General features: G+C 42.4%; 1 protein-coding gene across 1 annotated transcript; it reads right to left on the bottom strand.

Annotated features, from left to right (window-relative positions):
• Window positions 1-4251: 4251 nt before the first annotated feature.
• Window positions 4252-8401, bottom strand: LOC125263763 (mast cell protease 4-like). The gene is made up of 5 exons (XM_048182943.1): window positions 8341-8401; window positions 8044-8199; window positions 7741-7871; window positions 4717-4968; window positions 4252-4638 (listed from the first exon to the last, which is right to left on the bottom strand). Exons 1-5 carry the CDS (start codon window positions 8399-8401, stop codon window positions 4453-4455), a joined length of 786 nt encoding a protein of 261 aa, XP_048038900.1. The 3' UTR covers window positions 4252-4452.
• Window positions 8402-16692: the final 8291 nt, after the last annotated feature.

The following is a 16692-nucleotide window of genomic DNA, read 5'->3' as shown; positions in this document are numbered from 1 at the left end:
CAATTTCAGCCAACTAGCCGCGCCTCTGACCGCCTTGACCTCCCCCAGAACGGCGTTCAGGTGGTCTGACGCAGCTCAGGCTGCGTTCTCCAAACTGAAAGGCCGCTTCGTTTCGGCTCCCATTCTGATTGCCCCTGATTCCACACGTCAGTTCGTGGTGGAGGTCGATGCGTCAGAGGTGGGGGTAGGTGCAGTTCTATCTCAGCGTTCTCCCACAGACGATAAGATTCACCCTTGCGCGTTTTATTCTCATCGCTTATCTCCAGCCGAACGCAATTACGACATTGGTAACAGAGAGTTGCTGGCGGTCAAGTTAGCATTGGAAGAATGGCGTCATTGGTTGGAAGGTTCGGGGGTACCTTTTATCGTTTGGACTGATCACAAGAACTTAGAATATATCAGATCTGCCAAAAGACTCAACTCCAGGCAGGCTCGGTGGGCACTTTTTTTCGGACGTTTTGACTTTTCTCTCTCGTACCGCCCGGGTTCAAAAAACATCAAACCCGATTCTTTATCTCGTATTTTTGATCCATCCGAACGCCCGTCTACTCCCGAGTGTATTTTTCCCGAGACATTAGTGGTCTCCACTCTGACATGGGAGATCGAATCGAGGGTCAAATCGGCCTTAGAAGGGGTAACGCCTCCGACCGGGTGTCCACCGAATCGGTTATTTGTGCCGGAGGAGTTAAGGTCCAATGTTATCAAGTGGGGGCATTGTTCCAACGTGGCCTGTCATCCAGGGGTTCATCGTACCATTTTTCTGGTCAAGCAACGATTCTGGTGGCCTGCCATGGCTCGTGACGTTCGCAGTTTTGTTTTGGCTTGCTCGGTTTGTGCCACTGGTAAGACTTCCAATCGACCTCCAGATGGGTTACTCCAACCGCTGTCTGTCCCTTCGAGACCCTGGTCCCACATTTCGCTAGATTTTATCACCGCCCTCCCACCCTCCCAGGGTAACACGGTCGTTTTGACCGTAGTGGACCGATTCTCGAAGGCGACTCATTTCATCCCTTTGCCCAAATTACCCTCTGCTAAGGAGACAGCGGTAACTGTCGTAGACCAGGTCTTTCGGTTACATGGCCTCCCGATGGATGTGGTCTCCGACAGGGGTCCCCAATTTGTGTCCAAATTTTGGCAAGAATTTTGTAAGTTGCTGGGGGCGACGGTCAGTCTTTCCTCTGGGTTTCATCCCCAGAGCAATGGTCAAACCGAGAGAGCCAACCAAGATCTGGAAAGAGCGTTGCGATGTTTGGTCTCCAAGAATCCTTCCTCCTGGAGCCAGCAACTCTCTATGATTGAGTACGCACATAATTCGTTACCAGTGTCTTCCACGGGCCTCTCGCCGTTCGAATGTAGTTTAGGTTACCAGCCACCTATTTTTCCCAGTATGGAATCCGAAGTCGCGGTCCCCTCCGCTCACGCCTTCGTCCAGAGGTGCCGCCGCACCTGGAGTAGAGCCCGTGAGACTCTACTCCGGGTGAGGGCGCGCACCAAGGCTAAGACCGATCGCCACCGGTCGAGGCCTCCCGTATACGTCGTGGGTCAAAAGTGTGGCTTTCTACCAAGAACATTCCTCTCCGCTCCGTCTCTAATAAACTTGCTCCTAAATTTATTGGCCCATTTCCTGTCACCAAGATCATTAGTCCGGTGGCAGTCCGCCTTAAACTTCCTCCAGCGTACAGGAGAATTCATCCCGCTTTCCATGTGTCCAAAATTAAACCTGTGTTTCATTCACACTTTAATCCGCCCACTCCGGTTCCCCCACCGCCGCGACTGTAGACGGGGAACCCACTTATTCGGTTAATCGTATTCTGGACTCGAGAAGGAGGGGACGCGGTTTCCAGTACTTGGTGGACTGGGAAGGTTACTCCGGAGGAGAGAAGTTGGGTTCCCGCTCATAGAGGACAGGTAGGTGCAACGCCGTGAGGCGTTCTTAGGAGGGGGGGTACTGTCACGGTTGCTGATCCGCTGTCTCATTCTGTTGTCTTGTGTGCGTGTGGTTTGTCACGTAATCTGTTCGTGTGGGCGTCGCCGCTGATTGTTTGATCAGCGGCAGCTGTATCTCATCACCTCAGCCTACTTAATGCCCTGTCTTTCGTCTCTTGTTGTCAGATCGTTGTTTGGAGTCAGTTTACCTGTGAGTGGAGTCTTCGTGTCTTCGTGTTCCTGTTTCCACGCACCCACGCTGGATTACACTCTCCCCGGACTTCCACTGATCTGCATCACCACGGACCTGTTTCACCACCTCATCTCACCTGCTTCACGGCCCATCGAAGTCCCTGTGATCACCCCTCTCCTGCTGCCAGCCCATTGTATCTTGTGTTAACTTTCTGGAGTGAAGCTCAATAAATGAGATTGTACTTGCATTTGCATCCGCCTTATTATTCCGTGACAAAAAGTGCAATGCTGCCTATGATACCTCTCGGAATCTTCGTGTATTGAAGGTACAGGTTTGGATGAGGGTGCAGAAATTTCATAGAACTAACCCTTTAAAAGATACTTTTAATAAAAAGTAATTTATAAGAGAAAAAATGCACAAAAATTCAGAAATCTTTGGGAGATATCACTGAACATTTATTTAACAATAGCAAAAGTAAATTTCTTAAAGGGATAGGTCACCCAAAAATGAAAATTCTGTTATCATTTATTCAACCTCAAGTTGTTCCAGACCTGTGTGACTTTCTTTTTTTCTGGTAAACACAGGAAGATATTTAGAAGAATGTAAGTAACCAAACAGATCTCACCCCCCATTGATTACCATAGTATTTATTTTTCCTACTACGGTAGTCAACTAACATTCTACCAAATATCTTTCTTTGTGTACAGCAAAACAAAGAATTTCTAAAAATGTTATTATTTTATATGAAAAAAGGTCTTTTATTGACGAAATATTTTAGTTTGTCATGTATATTTTTTTCATTAAATCAGAAAACATTTTAAGCTGTCATATGGTCATGTTACAACAAGTCCCCATCACATGTTACAATGTGCCCACCCTATGGGGCATGTTGTCACATTTCACTTCCCTTCTTTTGGGGTAAATAAAGAAAAAAGTGTACGCTGTATTAATGAAACAAAGCCACATATCTGTACCAGACATGTGTGAAATTAATGTGGAACAAAATAAATTCTCTGAACCCCAAGTAGATTTAAACAAACTCAAAAAAGTGTTGGGTTGTGCCCTGCTCTCCCCTATACTTAATAAAATGGAACTTGAAGAACTGCAGTTTGCTGCTCTTAAAAGTACAATATAATTACAAAAAGGCCAAGATCTGTAATTTTGATGCAGGATATACAGGTACAATCCAACACAGACAGATTTCTCCTTAGAACTTGGTTATGTCATAATGGCTGAATGACATGCTGCTATAAGTCTTAATCAGCACATACAATTTAAACATTCTAAACAACAACAACAACAACAACAAAAAAACAACTTAATCACTCTCTAATATGCTTGATTCTGATTGGCTGACATTCTATGCTGTTTTTTTTTATTTTATTTTTTTTATAACTGGCTAAAGTAGTTCCAGGCTCCAGCCAAGTCTTGAACATTACAGTTCCACATCAGTTCGCCAAATGATTTAGGTTATTCACAAGAGCTTTGCAGCCTAAAAAAAGAATCAAAAAAGGCACTGATCAAGCAAATAAACATGACAAACAGGATAAAAATCACTATTAACATTTTTAAATGAAGTTATCTATAAACAGCCCAATCTATCTAGTTGTCCTGCTCGCTCTCCAACCCACATGCACAAATACAGTATAAAGACTCATGCACAGAAAAGTATAAGTGCTGCCCATGGTATTTTATCGATTAAATTGAGGTAATAACATCGCTGTTAGGATGCTTCTGCTGAACTTGCCTCAAAAATTCAGGCAATTTACACAAGCTAATCTCTCTCTCTCTCATAACTGCATGTCAATGGCTTTAGCCATTTCCATTGCTAGTAATGGTGATGATGTTTTGAAATTAGCAATGGAAGATTGGGACAGAATGTGTCAGAAAGTTCTACTCGAGTTCCACACAAGAGCATTTTAAGGACAAAAACATGAACATGCCTTAGAATAAAACACTGAAATGTCTTGAAGTGCAGTAAATGTGGTAGGGCCTGTAAGCAGAATAACTGACTGGAATTATATATAAAAAATAAATTGCTTTGAGACCACATATGTATAATAAATATATATTTTTTGTATTTTAGCCTGACCATTCTGTTAAAAAAAAATTTTTAACTAAAGAACCTCACTTTACAAAGTTATTCCAGTTTTGGAGATTTCTGTCTTTGCCCAAACAATATGAGCCGTACTTGCAAATGTGAAGTGACTTTAGTGCCCACCATGTAATATTGTAATAATAATGTATATGTTTGTGAAAAATGAAGACACTTTGACTGATTGATGCTTGCCATGTGATACTTTTATTGGAAAAAAAAAAGTTTTTGGAAGAATTCAGGAAAAACTTTTCTTCCTTTTCCCCACCGTAACATTTCTCATTTTTTTATGGATCCATTTAATATATTTTGAAATCTTAGTATACACATTAGGATACTTAGGTGAATTACACTGAAGAGGGTCACCAAAGGATGTGACACCAACAGCAGTGTTATTACAAACCAAAGGACCTCCTGAATCCTCCTGTTAAGAAACACAGATCAACATGTCACTAAAATGCCATATCACAATTAAAACTCAGTTCATAAAATGATTACATACTTTGCAAGATCCACCGTGGCCATGTGCACACATCATCTGTGAGACTGAGTAGCTTTTTCCCCATTTTTTTTTACATGTTGCATTATCCATTATCTTCACATTGGCCTCCATAAGACAATCACTCTTTGGACCAGTAATGTACAGACATCCCCAGCCTGCAACACTACAATCAGAGTCTGTTTTTTTGATGGATTCTTTCTTTGGTAATGATATCCAATTTACATGTTTGCTTGGTTTGACTTTTTTCTCTAGCTGTAATTCAAAAGTATTCAATAATTAACAAACATATTTAATCATCTTCCATAAGATTAAATGTATTGGGTTACGCATGTAACCATGGTTCTCTGAGAATAGGGAACAAGATGCTGCGACCCCTAGAGGGCGCTATATGGGGGAATGATTCTGGCATGACTGGTGTCTGAACAATGAGTCTAAAAACGACAATGAACTTGACATGGCAAAGGGATGCAGAGTCTCGTTCCCTATTCTCAGGGAACCATGGTTACATGGTTATCCTGAGACAGAACACACGATGCATCCTTTAGAGGGCGCTATGGAAAACAAACTACTTACGCCGCCATGCTGAAGGGGTGAGTGTCCTATTGGCTGAGCTAAGTCAAAGGCTCAAAGGAATCCTCATCCCTAAGTTGCACACCAGTAACGCGATCATAGACCAGAGCTTCTCAGGAACGGAGGCCTCAACAGGATGACTCCTGCGGGATGATGCCTACTACGTTCACATCCAAGCCAGCTCCCAAGGTGGCTCACAGAGCCTATCACACAGAACTTTTTTAGAGAGAAAAGAGCTATAACTCAAACTGACTGGCCCACGAAGCTCCGCAGAGTGGAGGCCTCAAAAACAACAACTCTCATAATGAGAGGAGGCCTAATAACACTCCACACTAAGGTCAGCAGCCATGGAGGCTCCCAGAGAGCTTAACAACCTAGCTCACCTACCACCTAGCCAAGCTCTTAGAGCGGAGAGGAGACCTAACTATGCCCCATGCTCAGGATATCTTGCAAAGAGGCTCACAGAAAGCCTACAACTTGGAAATGCTGCCCTAGTGGAGATCAAGGGAGCAGGCCTATAGCTGAGCTCACAGGTTGAAAACACCACATCCTATGCCTGTTAAAGTAGCTATATAACAGGGCTAGCAGCCTTACACAATAAGAGGCGGAGCTCTGAGGAATGGAGGCCTCTAACAGATCAACTCTCTATGCGAGAGGAGGATTAACAACACTCCAGTTCCATAGCAGTGACCAAGGAGACTAAAGAGAGCCTGACAATTTAACCCTAGGCTTAGCTCGGAAGATGGAGGCCTCATAATAACGACTCTCTGGAGAGAGGAAGCCTAGCTATATCCATGTTAGAACAACTGGAGAAAATGGTTTAATTTAGTATTGTAGTATTCAAGACCGGTATTGGCCTTGAGACCGGTCTTAAAGGGTTAGTTCACCCAAAAATGAAATTTCTGTCATTGATTATTCACCCTCATGTCATTCCACAACTGTAAGACCTTTGTTCATCTTCAGAACACACATTAAGATATTTTTTGATGAAATCTGAGAGGAAAATGACTAGTTCATAGACAGCAATATAATCACTTTCAAGGTTCAGAAAGGTACTTAAGGGTGTTTTCACACCTATGGATCGCTTGTTTTGTTCCGAAACAGGGACTAAATTTGTTACAATGTTGCTTTTTTTTCTTGGTTCGGTTCGCTTTCACATAGCAACATTTCAAAGCGTACCAAAATGCGTTAGGCAAGTCACATGCGAGTAAAACTGTCCTCTTATTGGTCAGAATTTTCTCTGCGTCATCCATCAAAATAATGATTGACAAGTTCGCTCCATGAGTTTATTGTGGCTTTATTTGTAACTGTCGAGACACACGCAAACACTTTATAAATGTAGCCGTCTTTCCCGCTTTTAAATTATACTACATATATTAATGCTGCGGCAAATTCAAACGCGCTCTCTCTCTTTCTCTTCTCTGGTTTCCCAGCGCTGTCTAGTAGTAGGCGAACTGTTGTCAGTGTGTCGAGATAGAGACCATATACATTTTATAATGAAGCAGAGCGGGGAAAGGCTTTGTCGGGACAGCATTCTCGCACGGAGAAGTGCAAATACACAACAGAGGCGCTCATTGGTTTTCAGCTATGGTAAATAATGTGCTCACTCACAGAATCAGACACTACCGCTTTTTATATCAAATTTCCCGTTATGAATTATGACATCATTTGGTTCTGGGTCGGATTGCTTTCACATCTCAAGCGAACCGCTCCAGAGTTTGTTTGAAAGCGTACCGAGATCACCTTTTCAAGCAGGTCTCGGTACGCTTGTTTGGTCCGCTTTTGGTGCGCACCCGAGTGCGATTGCTGCTTTCACACCTGCCCAAACGAACCGCACCAAAGGGGGAAACGAACTCTGGTACGATTCAACCGAACTAAATGAGGCAGGTGTGAAAGCACCCTAAGACATCGTTAAAACAGTTGATGTGACTGCAGTGGTTCAACCTTAATTTTATGAAGCGCCAAAAATATTTTTGTGTGCAAAAACAAAACAAATAAAGACTTTATTCAACTTTATTCTCTTCTTGAGATGGGGGGCTCAGTGCGATTACTCTGGATCTCCCTAAGATCTTTTCTTTTCCCTCTGTTTTCATGCCTCCTCCATTCATCGAGGCATCTACAAGGGATCTCGCACTTCTTACGCTTCCATGGCAGATCTAAGCTTTTCGCACCAATGATGACATCATAGTCTGCCACATGCCAGTGTCAAGTTCACTGTCATGTTTAGACTCATTCTTCAGATACACGGTAATGGCAGAGGCATTCCCCCATAGCGCCCTCTAGGAGACGCAGTGTGAGTTCCTTTTCGAAAGGGAACCACTTACATCATTTTCTCAGTTTACTATGAAGTTAGTACAGAAGCCCTGAAGGTGCATTTTTTATTTTTTATTTATTTTATTGTTTTGATTATGTTTTTTTTTTTCTGCACTTTCCGGAACAAGTGTAGATATTTACCTTCAAAAGCATAATGTCATTCCGTTTCAAAAGAAGGGAAAAGTCTGGATGTTTGAAGTAAGACTTGACTCCAATGCGGACTGAACCTTCATTCTCATTTTTTAGGTCATGTGCACCAACCACAGCTGTTATTATTTCATTTCTTTTGAAAGAAAGTAGTATTATTTCTCACAGTTTATGCATTCTTTTTTAAAGCATATTGAACATACTGATTTGATAACAAAAGTCTGTAAACTATATACTACTGTGATTTAATCTAAAAAACATAATAATCATTCATTATTTCAGTTTAGAATAAACAAAATTCTTCTTTTTGACAATGTGCAGCAGTCAAGACAAACTGATCAGAAATGAGGAATCCACCGCAGGTATGATTCTTTTCTTTCTGAAGAGAAACCATGTAAGGTCTGGAGTGAGGTTTGGCTTCCTTGCCATTCACTATACCCACATTCACATGATCTGAGAGAGAGAGAGAGAGTGCTGTCAGTCAACTTATTCAGCCCACAAGAAACATCTTTATGAGGCATCAGCAAAGATGCTGAGAACATACTGATATCTTTTAATGATGAATCAACATGCAGTTCGGTCAATCAATCTCACCAGTTAAGGTCAGGTGTGGCAGCAGAGAGACCAGCAGGAGCAGAGAGATGATGATGGTCATGATGAAGACGATCATTGAGCTCTCACTGGTTAAACACGGTATAAATATAAGGGTGGGTGGAGACTTTGAGCTAGTCGCGAGTCTTCTTTTTACTTTTTCTTTTTTTTTTTTCAGTTTGTGGATGAATAAATATTGTACTTGTTAATCCTTGTGGTCTCATTTTCAGACCAAAGATCTAGAAGTTTTAAGCAGGTTATCAACATCGTGAATCTAGTAAAGTTTTTCATCTTTTCATTAAAAAAAAACTGAATATACATTTATAATGCTTTGTTATGTTTCCTTGCCAGTGAATTACAAAAAAAAAAAAGAAGAAGAAGAAGAAGAAAGAACACTGCTGTGAGTGTGTTTTTACCTTAATAGATAATTAAATCATTCAATTCAATTATAATTAAACTATTTATCTTACACTTCAGGGGCCTCATTTATAAAGCTTGCATACGCTTAAATCCACGGCAAACGCTCATATTTATAAAAACGGTCTTTGACGTGGAAAAGTTATTACCGCCACATCAGGGTCTGAGCAGACGTAAAAACTTTTCCTTGTTAGATTACTGCAGGTTTTTGGAAATCTACGCTATTCTTGCAGCTCACCATACTAAATTAAAGAATATGGACAATGACTAGTGATCTTTTATATGTAAATGACATTAATTAGGTGTCGTTTACAACGCGGAGAACTAAAACCATTCAACTGCGCGCAAGGTCAAGATTATTTGCGATTTATAGATTTCACATCTGAAAGAGAGGCGTACGCTTGATTTCTGTGTGTACGTTCATTCTCTGAATCGCACGTACACACATCTGAGAAATGATGGTAAGATCACATTTAAGATGGTTTCTGCGCAACATTTTATAAATGTAAAATGTAAGATCTAACACTTTGTAAACAGAACAAAATTCCTTAGAGGTGAGAAAGACAAAATCCGTTCCTCAATCCACTTGAACGTAATGTCTGAATTGTTTTTAATTGTTGTCACAAGAATTGTGTTTCTTGTGTCTGAAAGTGACTTCTGTGTGAGCTGTGCTTCATACATTGCTACACTATACAACTACTGTAACTGATGTGACCTTTGTCATAAACTGTACATATTTTCACTTACAATGTCCCCAAAACACTTTTATAGCCTACACTTAAAAATGCATGGATGCCTTTGCATTATATTACAAAATATCAAACCCAGTGGCATTTATTTAAAATAAGTAGATAGACCACACAGGTTTGTCAGACAAAATAATCAAAGAACGTTTTCAATGATAATAGCCTCCTATGTATGTGTTTGGACACTTTCTCGTTGTGAAATAGAAAAGTGATGTTAGTTTCGTTACTTGGTGTGATACATTACATTTAATGCAATGAAAATCATACATTTAAAGGTGCCCTAGATTGTTTTTTTACAAGATGTAATATAAGTCCTAGGTGTCCCCTGAATGTGTCTGTGAAGTTTCAGCTCAAAATACCCCATAGATTTTTTTTAATTAATTTTTTTAGCTGCCTATTTTGGGGCATCATTAACTATGCACTGATTTTTTCAGCACGGCCCCTTTAAGAGATGCGTTCCCTCTGCCCCACGAGCTCTCCACTATATATTGCATAAACAAAGTTCACACAGCTAATATAACCCTCAAATGGATCTTTACAAGATGTTCGTCATGCATGCTGTATGCATGCTTCGAATTATGTGAGTAAAGTATTTATTTAGATGGTTACGTTTGATTCTGTGTGAGTTTGAGGCTATATGCTCTGTGGCTAACGGGCTAATGCTACACTGTTGGAGAGATTTACAAAGAATGAAGTTGTGTTTATGCATTATACAGACTGCAAGTGTTTAAAAATGAAAACGACTCTCGTCTCCGTGAATACAGTAATAAACGATGGTAACTTTAACCACATTTAACAGTATATTAGCAACATGCTAATGAAACATTTAGAAAGACAATTTACAAATATCACTAAAAATATCATGATATCATGGATCATGTCAGTTATTATTGCTCCATCTGCCATTTTTCGCTGTTGTTCTTGCTTGCTTACCTTGTCTGTGCACAGATCCAGCCGTTAATACTGCCTTTCCTTGTCTAATGCATCGAATGGGCTGGCATTATGCAAATATTGGGGTCATACATATTAATGATCCCGACTGTTACGTAACAGTCGGTGTTATGTTGAGATCCGAGTGTTTTCCGGAAGTCTTTTAAACAAATGAGATTTACATAAGAAGGAGGAAACAATGGGGTTTGAAACTCAATGTATGTCTTTTCCATGTACTGAACTCTTGTTATTCAACTATGCCGAGGTAAATTCAAATTCTGAATCTAGGGCACCTTTAAATAAAAAACCTACTTTATTTATTTTTTTAAGTGTTCAAATACTTTTGAACCACTGTAGAAAGACATTACATCGATGTCACAGACGTATTGGGATCCATGTCACCGATGTGACTGACTGAAAGGGAAAGAACATTTTTAGTAGACATTTTTGTAGACATTTCATTTTAGTTTCCATGCTAATGATCATGATTGTCATTATCAGTAATTTGGCTTTTGTATTAATGTAACAAAGTCGTTTTGGCTACTTGAATCTTTTTCACTATTTTTAGGGGCTGCAATAATGAGGACAACTTGACATTTCAGAGTTCAAAAGAAATCAAACAAATACTTCATCCTTTGCATTGCAAAAATCACTTCACATTTGAAATTATGGAGCAGATAGAGTAAAAGAGTATGCTTATTTGGCATGCTGTCAAGGGGAGGGCTCCAAGCTCGGAATGTGACCCGGACCCAGAGTAATAGTATAGTAGTAACTAGCCAAGAGTGAGGAGTCGGGGTGGCAGAGGGATGCAGAAAAGACTGTGAATAAACAAAGGTGAGTCGTATATCATATATCATTCGAAATCATAATTTCAAAGTAATCAGTATTATTCATTATACTAATAAGACTTTCTTTTACAGAAATGGGAAACTAATAGCTGTGCTTTGTGCACACAACCTAAAAAATAAGCATGAAAAGTCTTGTCAGTTTCAGAGTTTGTCCATATCACAGTGTCCGTATCCTACCACAAGCATCCTGGACTTTACAATTCACCTTTTGAGTAATGACATTATGCTACTATGGGTAAAAGATGTTCTGAAATATCATTTTTTGAGATTTAAAATAATTTAATCTGTCTTTTATTGATTACTGTGTTAATGTATCACAGCTAGTCCAACAAAACAACAATGTCAGGAGAATTTACATATACAAACACAAGAGGGAGACATCAAACCAGATTCTGTTTGCAGTGACACAGGCTGGAGGAGACTGAGCTTTGAAAGGTAACAGAGCACGTCTCATGGAAGCAGAAGTGAAGATCATATCACATCACAGAACACGAAAATAAATGGAAAGACAACTACTTAGCCTCCTCACAGTTGATCTGTGTCTATGGCCATAGTGTAAGCTGTAGTGTATGTAAAAACAAATGATGTTTTATTAACAAAGTTCGGGAGGAGCATGTTCAAATGATCTACCTAATCAGTACATTTGAAGGCCAATAGCCGACCCAATTGTTTATAGACAGTCTTTTCTGCATCCCTCCGCCCACCCTGACTCCTCACTCTCGGCTAGTTACTATCCCAGCCAGGGATATGGGGGAGTACTCCCTGGCTGGGATAGTATAATCATACTGTTTTACTCTATCTAATTACTATCTAATTATCTAATTATTTCTATCTATTACTTATTATTTTTCTACACTTTTAAAAAATGCATCTTGCTTTAGTAATGTTTAATTCCTAGAAGCACTCCACCAAAGGGGAGTATACAGTGGGTACGGAAAGTATTCAGACCCCCTTAAATTTTTCACTCTTTGTTATATTGCAGCCATTTGCTAAAATCATTTAAGTTCATTTTTTTTCCTCATTAATGTACACAAAGCACCCCATATTGACAGAAAAACACAGAATTGTTGACATTTTTGCCAATTTATTAAAAAAGAAAAAATTAAATATCACATGGTCCTAAGTATTCAGACCCTTTGCTGTGACACTCATATATTTAACTCAGGTGCTGTCCATTTCTTCTGATCATCCTTGAGATGGTTCTACACCTTCATTTGAGTCCAGCTGTGTTTGATTATACTGATTGGACTTGATTAGGAAAGCCACACACCTGTCTATATAAGACCTTACAGCTCACAGTGCATGTCAGAGCAAATGAGAATCATGAGGTCAAAGGAACTGCCTGAAGAGCTCAGAGACAGAATTGTGGCAAGGCACAGATCTGGCCAAGGTTACAAAAAAATTTCTGCTGCACTTAAGGTTCCTAAGAGCACAGTGGCCTCCATAATCCTTAAATGGAAGACATTTGGGACAACCAGAACCCTTCCTAGAGCTGGCCGTCCGGCCAAACTGAGCTATCGGGGAAGAAGAGCCTTGGTGAGAGAGGTAAAGAAGAACCCAAAGATCACTGTGGCTGAGCTCCAGAGATGCAGTCAGGAGATGGGAGAAAGTTGTAGAAAGTCAACCATCACTGCAGCCCTCCACCAGTTGGGGCTTTATGGCAGAGTGGCCCGACAGAAGCCTCTCCTCAGTGCAAGACACATGAAAGCCCGCATGGAGTTTGCCAAGATGGTGAGAAATAAGATTCTCTGGTCTGATGAGACCAATATAGAACTTTTTGGCCTTAATTCTAAGCGGTATGTGTGGAGAAAACCAGTCACTGCTCATCACCTGTCCAATACAGTCGCAACAGTGAAGCATGGTGGTGGCAGCATCATGCTGTGGGGGTGTTTTTCAGCTGCAGGGACAGGACAACTGGTTGCAATCGAGGGAAAGATGAATGCGGCCAAGTACAGGGATATCCTGGACGAAAACCTTCTCCAGAGTGCTCAGGACCTCAGACTGGGTCGAAGGTTTACCTTCCAACAAGACAATGACCCTAAGCACACAGCTAAAATAACAAAGGAGTGGCTTCACAACAACTCAGTGACTGTTCTTGAATGGCCCAGCCAGAGCCCTGACTTAAACCCAATTGAGCATCTCTGGAGAGACCTAAAAATGGCTGTCCACCAACGTTTACCATCCAACCTGACAGAACTGGAGAGGATCTGCAAGGAGGAATGGCAGAGGATCCCCAAATCCAGGTGTGAAAAACGTGTTGCATCTTTCCCAAAAAGACTCATGGCTGTATTAGATCAAAAGGGTGCTTCTACTAAATACTGAGCAAAGGGTCTGAATACTTAGGACCATGTGATATTTCAGTCTTTCTTTTTTAATAAATCTGCAAAAATGTCAACAATTCTGTGTTTTTCTGTCAATATGGGGTGCTGTGTGTACATTAATGAGGGAAAAAAATGAACTTAAATGATTTTAGCAAATGGCTGCAATATAACAAAGAGTGAAAAATTTAAGGGGGTCTGAATACTTTCCGTACCCACTGTATATCCCTTCTTCAAGACACAACAACATTTGTGGAGGGAGGTAAACGAAACAATGGACTGTTGTGAATTGTCCATCATAGTTTCATTCATCATGCTCTACTCAAAGTGTTCTTGAACAGGAAACATGCAAAGTGCTAAAAACCGTCTCAGGTTACAGATGTAACCCTGGTTCCCTGAGTAGGGAACGAGACGCTGTGTGGTAACGCATTGGGAACCTTCTGCGTGATGTCGTCACTGAAGCACTCATGTATCTAGCCAATCGCGTAGCGAGACGTCAGAGACGGGTGACGTCACGGAACAGGAACTATAAAGCACACTCGGATGCAGAGCACGCCAGCTTCTAAGTAAGTCTGAAGCAAGCACTCGCAAGTGTGCAGGGGTACGGCAAGAGACGCAGCGTCTCGTTCCCTACTCAGGGAACCAGGGTTACATCTGTAACCTGAGACGTTCCCTTTCGTGGGAACTATCGACGCTGCGTGGTAACACATTGGGAACGCAATCCCAACTGAGCCGTAGCTCAAACACTTGTCAAAGTTATCTTGACAGGACAGAGGACCCCGGAGTGGAGCCGATATCAAGGTTATAATATTTAATAAATGTGTGCTGGCATGACCATCCAGCTGCATCACATATATCACTCATGGAGACACCTGACCACAAATCTTTTGATGCCGCCATACCCCTAGTCGAATGGGCGCGAACATTCAAAGGAGAGGGCTGTCCGGCCGCTTCATATGCAAGTGAGATGGCCTCGACCACCCACTTGCTCATTCTTTGTTTTGATGCTGGGCCCCCTTTTTTAGGGGACCCATAACAGACAAACAATTGATCTGACTTACGCCACAGGGCAGCTCTGTGGACATAAGCATCCAAAGCCCTTACTGGGCACAACAGATTCAATTTTTCCTGATCCGCAGATTCAAATGGAGGAGGATAGAAGGACTGAAGCACAATGGGGCCTGGGACATTGGTAGGGACCTTTGGGACATAACCCGGTCTAGGATACAGGAATGCTTTCACCATTCCTGGAGCAAATTCAAGAAAAGAAGGAGCAACAGAGAGTGCTTGTAAGTCTCCTATCCGCTTCAGAGAAGTGATAGCCAATAAAATAATCGTTTTAAGAGTGAGGAACCTCTCAGGAACCTCCTCTAGTGGTTCAAAGGGAGCCTCAGCTAACCCCTGTAAGACCACAGCCAAGTCCCAGGTCGGAAGCCTTGTGCGCACTGGAGGCCTCAACCTCAGTGTGCCATGGAGGAAGCGTGTGACGAGGGGGTCTCGACCTACCGAGATATTCCCCTCAAGAGGAGCATGATATGCTGAGATTGCTGCAACATAAACCTTTAAGGTTGAGTGAGATAGACCCTCCGAGAATTTTAGCACACAGCTAATGGAAGAAAGGACAGGGTCCGTATTATTGTGTCTACACCAGGTAGAAAACAAATTCCATTTGTAAGCATACAACTTCCTCGTGGCGGGAGCTCCGGAATTAAGAATGGTCTCCACAACCTCGGTTGGGAGACCAGCATCTATGAGTCTGGCCCCCTCAGAGGCCAAGCCCATAGTTTCAGTCGTTCTGGGCGGGGATGTATAATCATGCTGCCCGCTTGAGACAGGAGGTCCTGTCTGAGAGGAAGCTCCATGGGGGAGCCGTTGAGTAATGACACTAGGTCTGAGAACCATATCCTGGTTGGCCAGAATGGAGCTACCAGTATTACACTGGCCCCTTCTCGGCGTACTTTTTCCAGAACTCCCGGGAGCAGGGCAATCGGGGGAAATGCGTATAGGCGCCGCCTCGGCCACGTCTGTACCATAGCATCCAGACCCAGAGGTGCTGGATGTGTTAGGGAGTACCAGAGCGGACACTGGGTTGACTCTCCCGAAGAAAACAGGTCGACTTCCGCTCGACCGAAATTCTTCCATAGGAGATCCACCACTTCTGGGTGGAGTCTCCACTCCCCGGGCCTTGGCCCCTGCCTCGACAGGGCATCTTCTCCCATATTTTGATGTCCCGGGATGTAAGCTGCCCTCAGGGAGAGCAGCTTCCCTTGAGACCACAGGAGGATCTGGCGGGCCAAGTAATATAGTCTGCGAGACCGCAGACCCCCCTGATGATTTATATATGCAACCACTGCAGTGTTGTCCGTACGAACCAACACATGGTAACCTCTCAGGTCTGGGAGAAAGTGTTTTAGAGCCAGGAACACTGTCATCATCTCTAGCCGATTTATGTGCCAAGAGAGCTGATGGTCTTCCCAAAGACCCTGAGTTGAGTGACCACTCATGATCGCTCCCCAGCCCGTGAGAGAGGGATCTGTCGTAAGCATTACGCGACGGACAGTGGCCCCCAGCACGGGTCCCTGGGACAGGAACCGGGGGTCTTTCCACATGGTCAGGGAACGAAGGCAACGTTTTGAGACTCTGATCATGCGGAAGGGATTTCCCCTCGGGGAGAACCCCCTGGTCCTGAGCCACCACTGTAGGGGTCTCATGTGCAGAAGGCAAAAAGGTATTACGTTGGACGCAGCTGCCATCAGACCCAGCAGTTTCTGGAACTGTTTTACAGTGAGTGACTGGCCTAACTTCACCCCTTTCATAGCCATAAGAATGGCACTCACCCGAGCGGGAGACAAATGTGCCCGCATCGTGGTGGAGTCCCACACTACACCCAGATAGTTGGTGGATTGAGCTGGAACTAGCACACTCTTTTTGGCATTGAGCCTCAGCCCAAGCCTCTTCATATGGGACAGAACAGCATCTCGATGCTGAACTGCTAATTGCTCTGACTGAGCTAGAATCAACCAATTGTCGATATAATTCAGTATGCGAATGCCCTGGATCCTCAACGGAGCCAGAGCTGTGTCCACGCATTTCGTG

The sequence above is a fragment of the Megalobrama amblycephala genome, linkage group LG2 (assembly GCF_018812025.1).
Source record: "Megalobrama amblycephala isolate DHTTF-2021 linkage group LG2, ASM1881202v1, whole genome shotgun sequence".
Classification (NCBI taxonomy): Eukaryota; Metazoa; Chordata; class Actinopteri; order Cypriniformes; family Xenocyprididae; genus Megalobrama; species Megalobrama amblycephala.
This window is presented reverse-complemented; position numbering and strand designations above follow the sequence as displayed.

Excerpts from the sequence above, each read along its gene's own strand:
- LOC125263763 (XM_048182943.1), bottom strand. The coding sequence starts at position 8,401 with ATGACCATCATCATCTCTCTGCTCCTGCTGGTCTCTCTGCTGCCACAC. Across the intron at positions 7,872-8,043 it reads ACATTGTCAAAAAGAAGAAT|TAACAGCTGTGGTTGGTGCA; the intron begins TTTGTTTATTCT and ends GAAATGAAATAA. Across the intron at positions 4,639-4,716 it reads GCCACGGTGGATCTTGCAAA|GAGGATTCAGGAGGTCCTTT; the intron begins GTATGTAATCAT and ends GTTTCTTAACAG.